We start from the raw sequence: 14,422 nt of genomic DNA, 5'->3' as shown, positions 1-14,422 counted from the left end.
AAGTTTGTTATTTCATTAAAAATTTGCTTCTTAATAAATTTTCATGTTCATTTTATTTCTTGGTGAAATTTATCACATTACTTCAATCCAACCATTCTGTCATATATACACATTTATTTGGTGTGACATCACCGCATTTCGAGCAATTTTTTATAACGGGACATATGCCACAAGGCATTTGTACAAGACCAGGCGCAGCCAATGGCGCGTTAATCGCACGATAAACGAAAGAGCCATCGGACATCATAACACGTTCTGCGTTGCCATCATACACGACGGTCTTTAATATTGTTTCCAGATCATCTTCGTCCAAGTGCACCTGAAATCAAAAGTATCCTCTTGCTAAGCAAGGAAATTGAATTAATTTATTTCATCGCTTACCTTACTGATACCCAAGTCAGATATGAATTTATGCACCTCCTTGACCGTACAACAGGATAGACGCTTCACTGCCAATGGACCATCACGCTTCTTTTCGGCATTCTCGCGTGTTATCTGTAAGAACCTTAAGCATTGCTGATTGAGCACATCCACGAATTCGGCCTCAAAGTCTTGATCTTGATACCAGGCACCTCCAGTTACTGAACGGTCCGGCTCTAAATTGTACAGCATATAAACTTTCTTTTTACTAGCCTGAAATTGAGAAAGTGGTTAAACATATGTAATAAAGTGGTGCACAAGTCGACATATATGTGCTTTCAAATCATTTGCTAAATTCACACAACAATGCAGTGTTTTGTTCTCAACTAACAGTAACAGGCAATAGCAGCTAGAGAGAAAACCAAATCATGCTTTTGCACGACTTGTTTCTCTCTCAGCATTGTCACTACACACATATTTCGGCAAGATAGCAAGAAAAGCAATGACACTGAAAGGCAATGAAAAACAATTCAATTCAAACAAGTGAATTGTGTCAAATGTGGATTATTTACTTACATGAATTCCTGATATTTTAAAATCAAATAGGCAGTTAATGTTTGGTATGATGGTTTTGTAGAATAAAAATTAAATTCTTATTAATATTTGAATACAACTTACACTTTGCCTGCAAATATTCTCTGCTAATACACACTACGTACATACATACATATGACACCAATTCACACATTGTACTTGATGTCTTTCGGCAAAGCTTGTATGACAATGTTTTTCTACCATTGCCATGCAAGCATATAAGCAGCGTCGTGCAATTCGTGTACTGTCGATAGAGCCGAAGTAGTATTGCTTGTTGAAGACAGTTTTTCTTCGTTGCTGTTCAAGTTGTGTGCCTACATTGCTTTTTGTCATCACAAACAGTGTCACATGCAATGTGTGATTTGTTGCTTTGTAATAAGCAAGTCATTTGTGCACCACTTTAATATGTAAGCTAAAAGTAAACATTTCATTAAGGTTTGCCTTACGTTAACTGATTTCACCGCTTTGATCAGCTTCTTGGTCTCGAGATTTTTCAAAATTTTATTCAATTGTGTCATATTCAGATTGGACTGCATGCGTATATCGCGTATCCAGATGCCTTTATTGCCACCTTCCTCAATAATGCCATATATGATTTTCTCCTCGTTATCAGCATCTTTAGGCAGTGCACTCTTCTTTGGATCCTTGGCGCGATATATGAGTTTGTCGCCCTTCTTTAGCAATTCAATTGTGCCCTGTTGCAACAACTTATTTAAACCCTCTAGCCGCGCTTGTGCGGGGACATCTGATAGACCCTTGACTAAATCATCATTTGTCGCACCTGCTGGGACGCTCTGAATTATCGCCAATATTTCATGTGAGATATCGTTCGAAGCCATGTTTTCCGTGTCTAACAACTATTCGAAAATTTCAACTCCGCAATATTAACTCCTACCCTATAATTGTAGCAACAACGTAACAGAGACGAAATGTCATGTAAACAAAATAGCAAAATTTACAACAACTCCGTACACGCCAGACGTCTTTCGAATATTTGTCACTTCTCAAACAAAATCACTTTTTGTAAATAACTAATTTAAAAATGTCATTTAGCGGGCACACTTCTTCAGATGATGAGGATTTTAAAAAAGTAACCGAGGCCAATTTCCAGAAAATCCGCAGTAAATCCACTAAGGTAAGAACGATACGAAACACACAGGAAAAATACAAAATGACAATGCGGCTTAATAGCGCTGCCACCTGTATAAAAAATTTTTAATTAATAAAATATTTTTTAAGATTGGCTACCTGGACGGTGTATCGGACGGGCATGAACAAAGTTTTCAAACAGCTTTTGACCAGGGGTATGCCGATGGCCTGCGAGCAGGCTTTGAGCTCGAAAAGTACCGTGCATTTTTCGATAACTTAAGTACTTTAAATAATCAAAATGAAGAGTTAAATAAAGAAAAATTGTTATATTTAAACATTGGGACAGACAGCAGTCAGTACCGGTTTTCTGAACAAAACAAAGAACCCCTGAGTACAATTAGTAATCATCAAAACTGTTATGTGAATACATGTTTGGGGCAGTGTGAACAAACACTGCCACTATCAACTAATTTATTAGCGTCGCAAAATGTAGAGTAGAAATTATTTTACGATTTCTTATAATAAAAATAAGCGATTTTTATAAATATAATCCTTCGACTGATCCTTCTTTTTTGCGATACAAAACACTTTCTTTTGATTTTTTGAAGTCTTCGTTCGTCACTTTCATGCGTCGTTCACGTAGAGCCATTAAACCGGCCTCTGTGCATATAGCCTTGATGTCCGCACCGGATAGATCATCCTTAGCCATTATAAGCTCATTGAGGTTCACATCTTCTGCCAAGGTCATGCGAGAGGTGTGAATCGTAAAAATGCGACGTTTCGTTTTCTCATCAGGAAGCGGAAACTCTATTTTACGGTCAATACGACCAGGACGTATGAGAGCGGGATCCAAGGTTTCAATACGATTTGTTGCCATAATAACCTAGATTTAAACTGTTAAGGTCATTTTCCACACTTTGAGGCAAACTTAATAAAAAGTTTACTCATTTACTCACCTTAACGTCTCCCCGAGAATCAAAACCATCAAGTTGGTTCAGCAATTCCAACATAGTTCGCTGAATTTCTCGTTCACCACCAGAGTTGGAATCGTAGCGTTTTGTGCCCACCGCATCAATCTCGTCAATGAAGACGATCGACGGTGCGTGCTCTTCAGCTACACGGAAAAGTTCACGCACTAATTTTGGCCCATCTCCGAGATATTTTTGAATCAGTTCTGATCCGACGACACGCAGGAAAGTTGCTGAAGTCTGATTTGCCACCGCCTTTGCAAGCAAGGTTTTTCCAGTGCCTGGAGGACCATACAGAATTACACCCTTTGGTGGTTTAATACCCATTTCTTCATAATATTCAGGATGTGTTAGTGGCAATTCGACGGATTCTTTGATTTCCTGAATTTGTGTGTCTAAGCCACCTATATCAGCGTATGTCTCTTGGGGCGCCTTTTCGAGCTTCATCACCGTGACCATGGGATCTGTGTCATCGCTAAGTACACCGACTACAGCATGAACCTTATGGTTCAGTAACACGGAACAACCAGGTTCCAATTGATCCTTGTCAACAAAGGACAAAATGCTAACATAATGTTCCGAACCAACGGATGTGGAAACTATAGCATGATTGTCATCGATGATCTCTTCAAGGTTACCCACCGACATTGGTGTGCCACGTAAATCATCAACTTTTGAACGCTCTTCTTCATTCTTTTCATCTTGTGGTTTTAGACGTTCTTGATTACGTATGAATTCATCCTCCATCATAAGGTAATCCTTGATACGCTCCAACTTCAAAAGTTTTAGACGGCAGCGAGTGTGCGGTGTAACAAGCGGCAGTTTCATAGCAGCATCTGGACCCTTCGCCCGACGCTTCTTTTTCCCCACACGGGTAGGAATCGGAGGTTCATACTTCTTTTTCTTGTCTTTGTCATCTTTCTTATCGCCGGAGCCGCCTTGAGCAGATTGGTTTTGTCCCTGGTGGAAATATGATACAGATTGTTTACAAATTATAATGTTTAATTAAAATTATAAAATGTCCAACTTTACCATTTTATTTATATATTACTGCCACAAATATACCAAATAATTCTAAAATTGCAGACTGAACCCCAAACTGACAAACAATTTTCACAAGTCACTTTGTGATTACTTGAAGTTAGCTGTTATTGACCGTCCTATTTTTACTCGTACTGTACCAATGACCTAATAAAACTATGTCATTGTAAATTCATTTTCGATGGTAACGGACTCCAAAACTGAAAAACAAAAATCTCCATAGGAAATATAGTTACTTGTGTTAAATTTATAATAAAACTTGGCAAAATGATGTTCCATTATATTTGGTTATTCTAATTTATATTGCCTTAAATACGAACGCATCAAGAAATGACATTAGGAGGCATTAGTATGGGCGAGTCCGAGATGATTAAACTATCGAGAGAGTCGCAATTATTGCGAAAGCCAACAACCGAGCCAACAATGGGTTCAATGGCGTCTCGAGATTTTTTCCGATTGTTTTAAGACGACTGTCTTTTATATTATAAATATTATTTATATTAATTAAGAGGTATACGGATAAAGGAAAATGTACCAATAATATCGTTTATCAGTTTAATTATTATTAAATGGCAAAGATTCCACTTTTGCATCATAAAAATGTATTACATGTACGAATAAATCAGCCACGTGTACCATGATAGTTCCAAATATTTTAGCCAATTGTTTTTTAATATTAAACGCTACTGAAAACTCGTTGTAAAAAATGCCTGAGTGAATCATCGAAGCGTTTTAAAAAACGCGAGCCAGTGCGGGTCCGAGAGGTTATGGTTGTTGTTGTTGTTGCAGCAGCAAAAACATTACCCATATATGTAAGGGGAGTCGTGCTGGAGTGACAGTCCGACCAATATAGTAAATCATTCCGTTAATGTAGAACCGACTGTTGGGGGAAAATTTTGGTCACTTGTCATGTCGATTATTTACGATGAGCAAACCGTCTGTGACAGCAAATATCGATCTATCGAGATTTTTCAACAATCGAGACAATCGACTAAAACATTTCGGACTCTCCCAACACTAGCAGACACTTGTCAAAAGGGAAATCTTTTTTTCTGCCTACGCATACAAAGATGGTTCTGCTGGATAATTCTTCGGTGAATATCAAAACATAATTTTTATAAAAACCTAGATAGAAAATGACTAGCCGGTATTGCTTCTCTTACAGTTCATAATTCGATTAGAAAAGTTCGCAAATTCTGCGAAGAAGGATTCTTCATTCACTGTGACGTTTAAACGCTGTGAGTTTCCAAGCTACCTCTATTTGATAGCCTTAAGTTAGAAGCTAATCTTTCACTACACTCCACAGACAATGGCCACGAGCGACCAAAGCCGCGGGAAGGGCGACCAGCGCTACCCGAACCAGAAACGTACTTGTGCCTTATGCGTGCACAGATGAAATCAAAGAAGGTAGAGATTTGAAGTGTTATTTTAAGTTTTCTTCGTATTTCACCCACACTATCGAATTGGGAATTACAGATATCCACAATTGTGCGTCAAGAGGATGTACCCAAAATGATGAGCATGTACGCGCAATTCATGAAGAGCAACATGGATGGTCTAAAGCGTGTCAAAAAAGTGAAGAGCAAAGCGAAGGCGGCAAAGGGATAAACGCTGTCAACTCATCTGCTTAGGACATAATTTAGCTTTTAAAGAACCTTCTTGTTTGCCTATAAATTGCAAGTCAAAGTAAAACAGGACAATATTTGTCAATGTCCGCTATACCCCACTGCAAGTGAAGGACAATATAAATAATAAACATAGTTCTTTTAAATTGTGTAAAAATGCATATTGAAAAACCTATATTTGCACTGTAACGTTAGTCGCATGCACATACACGTATTCTTCTTAATTAAAATATTGAAAAATTTCTCATTACAAAATCTGCTTACAAATTAAAATATTGCCTTAAATAGGTAATAAGTAGATATATTTAATAGTTGCCGAAATCACAATACGGCTTAGTCCTTCTTTATCAAACCTTGCTTCTTTAATTGACGTAATGCGCATTTAGCCGCCGTGCACTTCGCTATACGATAGTTACGGCCAATACCACGGAATGTGCCTTTGCAGAAGACGTCAACGGTGACGCGCACCCGACGCCCATCAGCCAGTTTCTCGGGTTTTCTAGAAGAGAACACATATCATTATATGCACAAACATTCTTCTGTTACACTTTGTATTTACCCAAATTTGGCGGTCTCCGGTTCCAGTTCAAGCAATTCTCTAATAGGGGATTTTGGCACTGAGTTGCTAAATTGTTCTATCTCTGGCTTCATCATATTACTATACACCTGCCATACAACGTCCAAAGACATATTGGAGTCCAGGAAGATGGCGCCTGCAATTGACTCGAATACATCACCCAAAGCTTTTGGCACTTCAACATCTTCAGCATCGTCGCACTCTTCCTCCGAGAGTAGATAATACTGCGGCATGATAAAGAAACAACTTTAGTCTTTTAAGAGGCACTTAAAATCCACATTACTCACTTCTTCGCTTATGCTGTGACCGTTTTCGTTCTGTATGCGTACAAAACGATCGATGACTTCATTTAACCCAGGCGATAGATGTCGAAAATATTTGTGGAAACCATGTCGCACGGCCAGTGACGCAAATATAGTATTATTTACTAACGCCGAGCGCAAGTCGGTCAACGCACCCGGCGAGTGTTGCCTGGGATCTTCGTAAAGATGACGAGTAATCAGATAATCCAGCACAGCATCACCTAGGAACTCTAGGCGTTGGTAGCAATCTGTCAAACGATTTGGCGAGTAGCTGGCATGGGTCATGGCTTGCAGTAAATAGGAACGATCACGAAATTTATAACCCAATGTATTCTCAAACTCATCGAAACCCTCTAACATGGACTCCAGCTCCTGTGGGGCGTTGGGCGAATAGTGGAGCAGTGGACTTTTTGGCGCTGTCCACTCGCCATATACAGTTATTTCACCATTCACATCCGGATTAGAGCTACCCGGTATACGGGGCTCTTGTGGATTATATGGTTTGCGTACGAACGGAAGCACACGTATGCCAAGCCACGCCATAAACAACAGAGCGCCACGCGGACCGCATTCGATGAGATACGCGCCAATTAACGCCTCAACACAATCGGCAACCGATTTATCTGCCAACATTTTTTTTTTATTTATTTCACTTCATCGAATTTTAACTAAAAGTTTACCTGGAATGCTGTGTTGAGTCACAAGATTGTAAGGAATAAAGCAGGAAAAGTCATTGCCCTCAGCGATTTCATCGACAGCGCTAGCATCCTCGCTGCAATTATACTCCTAGGGAAAAGCATATTTATATACACGACAGACAGCAAAAAACCAACAACACTTACATCACCGAAGAGTCCCAATTTGTCGGCCTTTTCACGCACCAATGCGCATATCTCGGCGCTGTTCAACTTTTTAATGTTAGCCAAATCGACCAGCTTCCAGTGATGCGGCGGTATCTGTTTAAAGAACATAATAATTAATATTTGTACTTGCTGTAGCAGCAGCATAAGCATTCCCCATGCATATACGGGGAATGCGGCTGAAGTGACAGTCCTTGGCCGGATATAAATCCGGCTCGTTCCGGTTACGTAGAACCGACTGTCGTGGGAACGCAACTGTGCCGCAACCCACCTTTGCCTCGATCAGTTCCTTCTCAAGCTCTTTGGGCACGTAGTAGCAGGGCGGCAACCAATTGTCGTGCGGCTCGAATTTCGTCGCTATCATATATTCGCCCAACTTTTTTCGGCGCCCTAGTCGATATAGATTCAAGTTGGCCACTTGTTTCGATCTCAAATGACTTAGCTTGCCTTCGTGCACGTTTTCGTACGTTATATACAAATAAGTGGTAATCGCATATTTCAGAAATGAGTCCCCAATCGTCTCCAGACGTTCTAAATTGATGCCATCATTGGCATTCGACATTGTTAAACCTTGCAGAATGATGCTTGGGCTAGGTCCTGGGTGGCCAGCCAAATCCGGTTGGCGGTCGAAGCTAAACGTATTGCCTTGCATGTTTTTACTCTCCTGTTTTTTCACATCTATTAAGCTAACGCAGCCTGTTGCACTTGCTTTTCTCTCAAAATTCAACTTAATCAGCTTCTTATATCCTTCGCCCCAACCCTCCAACTTCAACATGTCCTTATCATTGAAATTATCAAAAATATCACCACAACCTTGAATTTCGAATAGCTCCAATGGATGCGATTTCAAATAGTCGGCATTTAAACGCGCAATATCGGCAATGGTCAGCACATTTGCCTGCTTGCTCAAAATAGACATTAGCACATCTTTATCAGCATAGGGCAAAAGTTTCAAAAACGCTTCAGTAGTTGCCGCCTCGCCGTGTGCAGCCGACTCGTTTGTGGTGCGCTCTTTACGTGCCAACATCACTGGCTGGTTGTATTTCACAAGCATACCGGACTGTTCAATGTTCGCTTTCAGTAGGCGAGTAGATGCAGTGAACTTGGCAATGGAGTCGCACAATTCTGCTTCTATATTCGGTTTTAAGTCCTCAAAGTTATAGCCCACAAGCAGGTTTTTGGTTTTCTGATAATTGCGCTCATTTGCATTGGTCGCTTGAATGATGGACAGTTTTTTATTGCGCTTTTCGATCTCCTGATCGGTTTCGATGGTTTCAGCCTCATTTCTAGAGGTGAAGGCTATACGCAAAGGACCACACTCATCATCGTCATCCTCACTATAGTTGGTTGGCTCATTACCATCGTAACTGGATGCGAATGAGTCGTCGGAGTCGTAATAGGCAAATGAATTTTTGCGAAAATTGTTCGTATCGGTGGTGTTTTTGCTTTGCGCACAATCGTCCGGTTTTTTATTTAGTTGGGATTCCTTAACATCCCAGAACGTGGGCGAGCCATAACGCATCTGCTGGTCGCCTGTGTTGTAAAAGAATAATTATTAATTGTGAACTGTGATTTTATAAAAATAAGCAAACACTAAAACTTACAAAAACTGACATTCGATGGAAAATATTTCAAACATTCCTCCTCATCGTCGTCTAATGAGTCCGAGTATTTATTAAAATTTATATCATTCGCCATGTCGTTGGACCAGGTGCCTATTTCTATAAAATTACTATCCTGCAAAGTTAAATTGAAAAGCGTTATGCGCTCTTATAAATTATAATACATATCAAATATTTCTTCTATAAATACCTTCAACTTCTTTTCGCCTTCTATAATAATTTCGTTTGCGCTCTTTGCTTTAGTTTGATTATCTTCTGCGCAAAATTCACCATTGACACCAATATCTTTCGCAAAACCGTTACTTTGTTTGTTATTTGCCTCCTTTTCCTTTTGTTCTTCCGTTTTCTTGTCCATCGACGCATTATTTTCTTTTGATCGCTTTAGCACCTCCGACAAACTCCAGCCAAAGTCCAGCATTGGCCACTCAAAGTCGTCGGGAATTTCTTGCTGTCCCAGCCCTATATCCAACGACACCTTCTTGCGTATGTCATCCGCTAACAGCAATCCGTTTATGCGGTACAGAATGCAGGGCAAGCAAACAGCAGTGCGCCACAGTGAGGCCGGAAATGGATGTACGGTGCACAGTTCCGGCACAAGAATTTGCTTTTGTTCGAGGTTTTCACGTTTGGCACGTTTCGTTTCTTCCGAGCTGGTGGGCAAGGCAACTCCTTTTCGATTTACATAACGCGGCGTTAGAAAATTCAAACGCGCACTCGTGTGATCCACATCCAACAGTGGCTGTTTCACATTCTGTATGGTTAAGCCGTATTTGAGGAAATAGTAATGCTTAAATGTGCGGTAGTTTTCGCCAGGAAAACAACTTTGCGGTGATAACTGCGGACAAATCTCGGCCACGTAAAAGTATTGCGGCTGATCTTGATTGCGATACCAAGGCATAACGACGGCATCCTTGAACTTGTTAGCATCAAAATCTATGGATTTACGTAACTCCTCGGGCACTGGAGTTGGCATCATACTTGCATTTCGTTCAATTAACTCAAGGAAGTCCCAGTCGATCACCTTGCCGCCATCTCGCTTCACTGTCGGCACTATGAATACACAATTTTCCGTGGAGTCAGGATCAAAGAGCATAAGGAACTTCTGCAGACGCAATACGTTTGTGAATGTATAATTGAGGAATGTATTGATGCAGCGTATTTGTGTTTCGGTGAGTACCACCCGCTCTTTAGCGAGCACAATGGACACTTTTACCTCGCCGGAACGTGTAAATATAGGAAATGAACTGACTTTTGGTATACGCTTTAAGGTAAGTATACCAAAACCTTGTTGCGCATCTTCAGGCGGGTATATTTTACGGCCACGAGTATTTTGCTCCTCTGGAATAGGGCACTGGAGAGTCAAGTCGATTAAATACAGATAGCAAGGAACACCGGCTGTGGGACGACAATCACTAAACTCCGAGGCAATCTAAAGCAAGAAATTAAGTTATTCGACATGTCGTAAGTTAAGTCTTTAAGGATTTTTATGAATGCTTGAAGACAACTCACTCGCTTATAGTAATACTGTCTGCGTTTTGTAGTGCCTGGGCGCGGCTCGGAGTTTTCAAGTACGATCTTGTCATCTTCCTCCTCCAAGTCAAAGTTCTCCCAATCGGGTTCCATAGCACGAAATCCCTCTTTTCCTATTGGCAGCAGGTTGTCGTCCAGCTCGCCAGTTTTGTGCAGCTCTATGCATGCTTGTAATGCGGCCATTCTACGCGCCAATATATTCGAAGACATTGGAAGCCCCTAACACAATGATAAATAACTTATTAACTGTTTTACAGCATACGCAGCATGCGAACTTACAACTATATCATATTTTAATGGCGAATTTATCGGAAGACGTATTGTGTATTGGTACATTTCGACACCACATCGAATGGTTTTTGTGCAACGCCAGAGCGCAGTGAGTTTTGTAAATGTGTCGCTTGGCAACTTGGAGCAGTATTTGTTGACTAACGCGATGGATGAAGTGAGATCCACAGAAGCACCTGTCAGCAGATGTTCACAGGGCTTGTAGCGCTTCACGCATTTGTTGAAATAGTCCGCCAGTTGGTGTTCTGCTTCCGATGGCTCAGTATTAGCACATTTTTGTAGAAGCATCTGAAATCAAAAATGTAGTTCATTCAAAAGCTTATACATATATATATATAATTGGCGCGTACACCCTTTTTGGGTGTTTGGCCGAGCTCCTCCTCCTATTTGTGGCGTACGTCTTGATGTTGTTCCACAAATGGAGGGACCTACAGTTTCAAGCCGACTCCGAACGGCCGATATTTTTTTAACGAGGAGCTTTTTCATGGCCGAAATACACTCGAAAGTTTGCCATTACCTGCTGAAGGGCGACCGCTGTTAGAAAAAACTTTTTCTTAATTTTGGTGTTTCACCGAGATTCGAACCTAAGTTCCTCTCTGAATTCCAAATGGTACTCACGCACCAAGCCAATCGGCTACGGCGGCCGCTAGTCAGCTATATAATAAATTACCTTCTCTATTTCCCGATACTCGGCCAATTGCTCCACTATTTTATTAGTTGTGATTTCTATTTGGTTGATAGTAGCATCGAGGCCGGTTTCCAAACCGTGTTGTGCACAGTTTTCATTTTCACAGATACAGCGAAACCGACGCTTCTCCTTTTTTTGCTTTGGTGTAACTGATGCTGAAGCCGGTGTTGTTGCTGTTTCTTCTAACACAATTCTAGAAGAGTTATTACTGCTAATGTCTGAAATCATGTCGCTAAGATCGAGCACATCGAAACAATCATGTAGCGACTCGTTGGCCACTGACTTCGTTTTAACTTCCTTTATTGAAGATGTTTCATTTTGCAGTTCCGTAATAGGAGCCAACTCGCTTTCAATTTCTACTAAATCAATGGTATTGGTATCTTCATTTTCTATGCCTTTAATGGCCGGCAATTCGTCCTTGATTTCCTTGAGCGTAATCTCGCATTTTGTTGGTGGCTTACTGGTAATCACTTCGGGATTTAATATTTTTACGATTCCCTTTGAAGAACCGATTGTAAATTTGTTACTCTTGCCATTGCATTCCTCCTCATCGTCGCTACATGAATCCGTATCGATAACGTCGTCCTGGCCAACCTCTAATTTACATAAATACCTATGGCTCTGGTCACTTAACTGTTCGTTTTCACAAAGAATTGCATTATAAGCTGGCGATACTAGTATCACATGGTAAGCCGGTGCTGCTCGCGCACGCCCTTTACATTGCACATAGCTACGATATGTTGTGGGTGCATCCCAGCGCACTACTAAATTACACTTTGGCAAATCAATGCCCTCCTCTAGCACTGAGGTGCCAATTAAGACATTGCAGTCGTGCATACGAAACCGTTTCAATACCTCTTCCTGACGCCTATGCTCGACCTCAGCTTCCTTGGGTTCGGTTATAGGATCAGCGACACGGTCAGTTGTGAACTGGCATTTAAGGAATTTCAGTTCCGGATCGTGGCGGCTCATTTCGCTCAGTAAATCAAAAAGCACACGTGCCGTGTAATTGGAGTTGCAGAAAATAATAGCGCAGAGCGTATCCAAGGCATCACCGCTGTCACGCATTTGTCGGCGGCTAAAAGGTCGCCGTTTGAAACGGCCATGTGAACCACCGACACCATGGCGTCGGTTTGTACTGGCGGAACTTTCCGTTTTGTGCGTTGTGTTCGCTTGCAATGTCTGCTGTTTTGCCACATCAGTTGTGGGCGATTTTACAATTGGATCTAAATTATCCATAATCGAGCGTGATTCGAGTTGTAGTTTTGTAGTCACATTTTCCACATTCTGGCAACTATATTCGATACTTCGGCTGAGTTTTTGAAAATCCATCTGATCCAAATCCTGACTCATTTTCTGAATTGTTTCGTTTTTGGTCAATAATTCTTCCGGCTTGAATAATCGTAAAATTTCCAGCAAACGAAAAACTTTAGGGCTCGAATAGCGTTCCACTAATTCTTTATGATTATTAAATTTTTTGAATGTTTGTTCGCAAATGGCATGAAATTCTAGAAGCGCTGTATTCACAACGCAAAGCAAAATGTAATGGCGTTCATGTGGCGTTTTTATTTTCTGTTTCTCTATGCGGTGAAACATGTTGACAGCAACACGATCTGCACACCACGGGCCCATTTCGTAGAGCACAAAGAGCATGATTTCCAAAAATTCCATGGGTTCTTCTTTCGGATCGGGAATATCTGCATTGATTGAGCAATTTTTATACATATTTATTACAAGAATATTCAAGATATTTAAGCAACGTTTTACCCTTTAATTCCTCCATATATTCTTCTGTACAGTATATTTCGAAAGGGTCGTAACGGTGATCTATTAAAAACGCTTTTCTCGTGCAAATTACCTCCTCTAGCACAGCGGTCAGCTCATCTCGCGGATATGGCGTGCATTGCACTATATACTCACTAGGTTTGGCGCAATACCTAAATGAATGATTATGATATATGTAGCAATCACGTCAAGATTTTATCTTGAAATATCTACATACCTTAATACTGTTACGATATCACTGGCTGTCTCTGCTTTGCAGTGCACACTATCCTCCAAAGTATTCAGCATTGCACTGAGTTCTTCTAGCGAGCATTCAGCGCTGTGAAGTGGTCCAGCTAAGCCCAACACTTTCGGCATGTCTTTGCCGGAAACATTGAAATGGTCTTCAAAGATTTGACGCAAGTCTCTATATACCTCCGCTTCATGACAGTCTTCCAGTATTAACAAATGCACATTCGTCATACTTAGCTTTCCACATCTCAAGGCTGCCAGACAAGTACGTGGATGAAGTACGTAAAGTTGAAAGTCTTTTGGTATATGAATTTCCTGCTTATCCGCCGCCCCCGTTCTCTCCTCTTTGTACACTTTCAAGTCAGTCAAGTGCTCTATCATCGTTGTTATAGATGGAGCGTTTTGTTCACAGGTCAGGTATAAATTAATCTTTTCCGCAATTCGTGCTGGTCGTGCCAACTCCTGTAGGAGCTTTAAGGCAATAAACTCCTTGGATGATTTGTGACCGAGGCATATCATTACATTACGCTCGAACGCGGCAGATAGCAATTCGATTTGATAATCACGAGGGGTAAAAATTGTGGTGTGAATGTTATCACACCAGTGGAACGACATTTTGGTGGCATAAAACACAACACAATTTGAATTTAAAAACACTAAATTAGTTAAAATCGAGAAAGTCAAACCAGAGCACAAGTTGGGAAATCACTAAATTTGTATAACCGGCAATAAATTGACAATGATCAGCTGACGGAGTGCCTACCACATCGGCGAGCAAAATGTGTGCACTGTAAGAGTTTTGAGTTGGCAGATTATAATATATAATACACAGTTTTATAGAAACGGTCGCGCACATGTCAAA

At 40.8% G+C, this 14,422-nt stretch overlaps 5 protein-coding genes across 5 annotated transcripts; 2 read left to right on the top strand and 3 right to left on the bottom strand.

The window, feature by feature from the left end:
• Positions 1-34: 34 nt before the first annotated feature.
• LOC129241142 (probable DNA-directed RNA polymerase III subunit RPC6) lies at positions 35-2,019 on the bottom strand. The gene is made up of 4 exons (XM_054877329.1): positions 1,914-2,019; positions 1,401-1,850; positions 382-633; positions 35-319 (listed from the first exon to the last, which is right to left on the bottom strand). The coding sequence occupies exons 2-4, from the start codon at positions 1,791-1,793 to the stop codon at positions 83-85; spliced, it is 882 nt and encodes a 293-aa protein (XP_054733304.1). The 5' UTR covers positions 1,794-1,850; positions 1,914-2,019; the 3' UTR covers positions 35-82.
• On the top strand, positions 1,994-2,593 carry LOC129241152 (uncharacterized). Its single transcript, XM_054877342.1, has 2 exons — positions 1,994-2,089; positions 2,194-2,593. The coding sequence occupies exons 1-2, from the start codon at positions 1,997-1,999 to the stop codon at positions 2,539-2,541; spliced, it is 441 nt and encodes a 146-aa protein (XP_054733317.1). The 5' UTR covers positions 1,994-1,996; the 3' UTR covers positions 2,542-2,593.
• LOC129241131 (26S proteasome regulatory subunit 4) lies at positions 2,460-4,162 on the bottom strand. Its single transcript, XM_054877319.1, has 3 exons — positions 4,044-4,162; positions 3,000-3,971; positions 2,460-2,926 (listed from the first exon to the last, which is right to left on the bottom strand). Exons 1-3 carry the CDS (start codon positions 4,044-4,046, stop codon positions 2,582-2,584), a joined length of 1,320 nt encoding a protein of 439 aa, XP_054733294.1. The 5' UTR covers positions 4,047-4,162; the 3' UTR covers positions 2,460-2,581.
• Positions 4,163-5,056: 894 nt separating this feature from the next.
• On the top strand, positions 5,057-5,838 carry LOC129241122 (signal recognition particle 14 kDa protein). Its single transcript, XM_054877306.1, has 4 exons — positions 5,057-5,146; positions 5,218-5,290; positions 5,359-5,459; positions 5,529-5,838. The coding sequence occupies exons 1-4, from the start codon at positions 5,123-5,125 to the stop codon at positions 5,658-5,660; spliced, it is 330 nt and encodes a 109-aa protein (XP_054733281.1). The 5' UTR covers positions 5,057-5,122; the 3' UTR covers positions 5,661-5,838.
• LOC129241094 (endoribonuclease Dcr-1) lies at positions 5,820-14,333 on the bottom strand. Its single transcript, XM_054877257.1, has 13 exons — positions 13,547-14,333; positions 13,312-13,481; positions 11,527-13,241; positions 10,848-11,144; positions 10,548-10,787; positions 9,229-10,467; positions 9,021-9,153; positions 7,688-8,949; positions 7,399-7,512; positions 7,237-7,342; positions 6,542-7,179; positions 6,237-6,478; positions 5,820-6,176 (listed from the first exon to the last, which is right to left on the bottom strand). The coding sequence occupies exons 1-13, from the start codon at positions 14,173-14,175 to the stop codon at positions 6,011-6,013; spliced, it is 6,951 nt and encodes a 2,316-aa protein (XP_054733232.1). The 5' UTR covers positions 14,176-14,333; the 3' UTR covers positions 5,820-6,010.
• Positions 14,334-14,422: the final 89 nt, after the last annotated feature.

Source organism: Anastrepha obliqua, chromosome 1 (genome assembly GCF_027943255.1).
Source record: "Anastrepha obliqua isolate idAnaObli1 chromosome 1, idAnaObli1_1.0, whole genome shotgun sequence".
In the NCBI taxonomy this organism is placed as follows: domain Eukaryota; kingdom Metazoa; phylum Arthropoda; class Insecta; order Diptera; family Tephritidae; genus Anastrepha; species Anastrepha obliqua.
This window is presented reverse-complemented; position numbering and strand designations above follow the sequence as displayed.